At 39.6% G+C, this 1,621-nt stretch overlaps 1 protein-coding gene across 2 annotated transcripts; it reads right to left on the reverse strand.

The window, feature by feature from the left end:
* Positions 1-1,306, reverse strand: LOC112529789 (homeobox-leucine zipper protein ATHB-7-like). 2 transcript variants are annotated; one of them, XM_025141196.1, is made up of 2 exons: positions 942-1,306; positions 1-571 (listed from the first exon to the last, which is right to left on the reverse strand). In XM_025141196.1, the coding sequence occupies exons 1-2, from the start codon at positions 1,245-1,247 to the stop codon at positions 305-307; spliced, it is 573 nt and encodes a 190-aa protein (XP_024996964.1). In that variant the 5' UTR covers positions 1,248-1,306; the 3' UTR covers positions 1-304. The 2 variants fall into 2 exon arrangements, with proteins under 2 accessions (XP_024996964.1, XP_024996963.1); XM_025141195.1 differs by having other exon boundaries at positions 1-577.
* Between the last annotated feature and the right edge of the window lie 315 nt (positions 1,307-1,621).

Below are 1,621 nucleotides of genomic sequence, written 5' to 3' on the forward strand. Positions count from 1 at the left end.
AGACATCGGTAAATTTATACATGTATATTAACCTCGTGATAGTTTATACAAGCGTATACTAGCTGGTAATGTATTCAGCAAATAATATATGTTGAAATGAGAGCAACACTCGTTCAGTAAATCAAACCAAGCTAAACAAACCCAATATATCTCACATGAACATAAGGTTGGGGGGGGGGGGGTTGATTGTACGCAGACATTACCTCTCTCTCAAGAGAGGCTGCTCCTGAGCGACACTCTTTCAGTAGTTCACAGATACTCTAACCTGTAATATTCTAGTATGATAACCTATACAAAACTGCCATTAGAACTCCCACCAGCTTGGACGGTCTGAATCAGACCTGCTCTTATGCTCTTCGGTTTCTATAATTTTACCATCTTCTCCAACATATGAAGTATCACCGTAAAATGGGACATGAATTTCTTGGTTATCGTTTTCTGATAGAACTTTTGAATTGTCCGCCATTGACAGGGTTATCTTATCATCAAAATTTTCGTTACTGCTCTTGTTGGCGAAGTCCGGCCTCATTGTTATGTTCCCTTGCTGCGTTTTCGCTAGATCTCTTAGCATCTGCAACTGTTGATCGAGTCACAGGTATATCTTAATTTATTAGCATAACTAACTGAAATCATGTCGGATTTACTCGGTTGTTTGTTCAGTTGTATTGTACAACCATTAGAGCATCTCCAACGGTTTCTTCTTAATTTCAAGTAAAAGTCAAAATCTCCAATGCTCCCAACATTTTCTCATTTTGGAGATTCCAACAGTAATTATATTATTAAAATATTCAATAAATTTCCAACATCTAATTGGGGGAAATAAAAATATACATCTTTCCCTTTCCTTCCTTCTCAAGAAGACAAATAAAAAAATTTATTTCCTTCCATTTCTTTTCTTCTCAAAATTCGAGAACACAACGTTAGAGATGCTGTTATGGTACCTGTGTCAGAAGGGACTGATTCTCTTCTTTCAAAGACTCCGATTTACACGCCAAAGCCTCATAGTCGTGCTTCAAGAGGTTGTACTCTTGCTCAGTCTGCCTCGACTTTGATCGAGCCCTTCGGTTCTGAAACCATATGGCTACTTGACGAGGATGAAGCCCGAGTTTGTTGGCAAGCTGTTGCTTCGTCCTTAACTCAGGCCTCGACTGTGTCTCAAACATGTACTCAAGGAACTGAATTTGTTCATTGCTAAACCGACTTCGACCCTCGTCCTTGTTTTTCCTCGTTTTAACGGCGGACATCATTCGGAAAATCGGGTAGAAAAGAGGTCAGGGGATATATAATATGAAAGGAAAGATGGAATTATTAGTTGTTCATATAGTGGGGAAACTACTTCTTAGAAGCAACCAGGTGTACCAGTTGAAGTTGACATTAATCTTACCATCTTTTCCACTCCAACGGTCTTTATTGAATTGTGTCCGTACACCTATTATTAGACCAAATGTTCGTTACCGACTGTTATGCCGCGTTTGGTAGCAGACATGAGTCATGACGGTAATATGAAAGGTTTTAGAATTTTATTGGGCCTAGCATCGGTCCTAGGATTTTTAGCTAGGACCGAGACTGGCCGGCTGACCTGATTCTGAAAGGACCAATTTGGGATCAATTCGACACTGGA

Source organism: Cynara cardunculus, assembly GCF_001531365.2.
Source record: "Cynara cardunculus var. scolymus isolate 2C chromosome LG 16, CcrdV1, whole genome shotgun sequence".
In the NCBI taxonomy this organism is placed as follows: Eukaryota; Viridiplantae; Streptophyta; class Magnoliopsida; order Asterales; family Asteraceae; genus Cynara; species Cynara cardunculus.

Coding starts and splice junctions, on each gene's coding strand:
- LOC112529789 (XM_025141195.1), bottom strand. CDS start 1,247: ATGATGTCCGCCGTTAAAACGAGGAAAAACAAGGACGAGGGTCGAAGT. Junction 578..941: donor ATCAGTCCCTTCTGACACAG/GTACCATAACAG, acceptor CTCGATCAACAG/TTGCAGATGCTAAGAGATCT.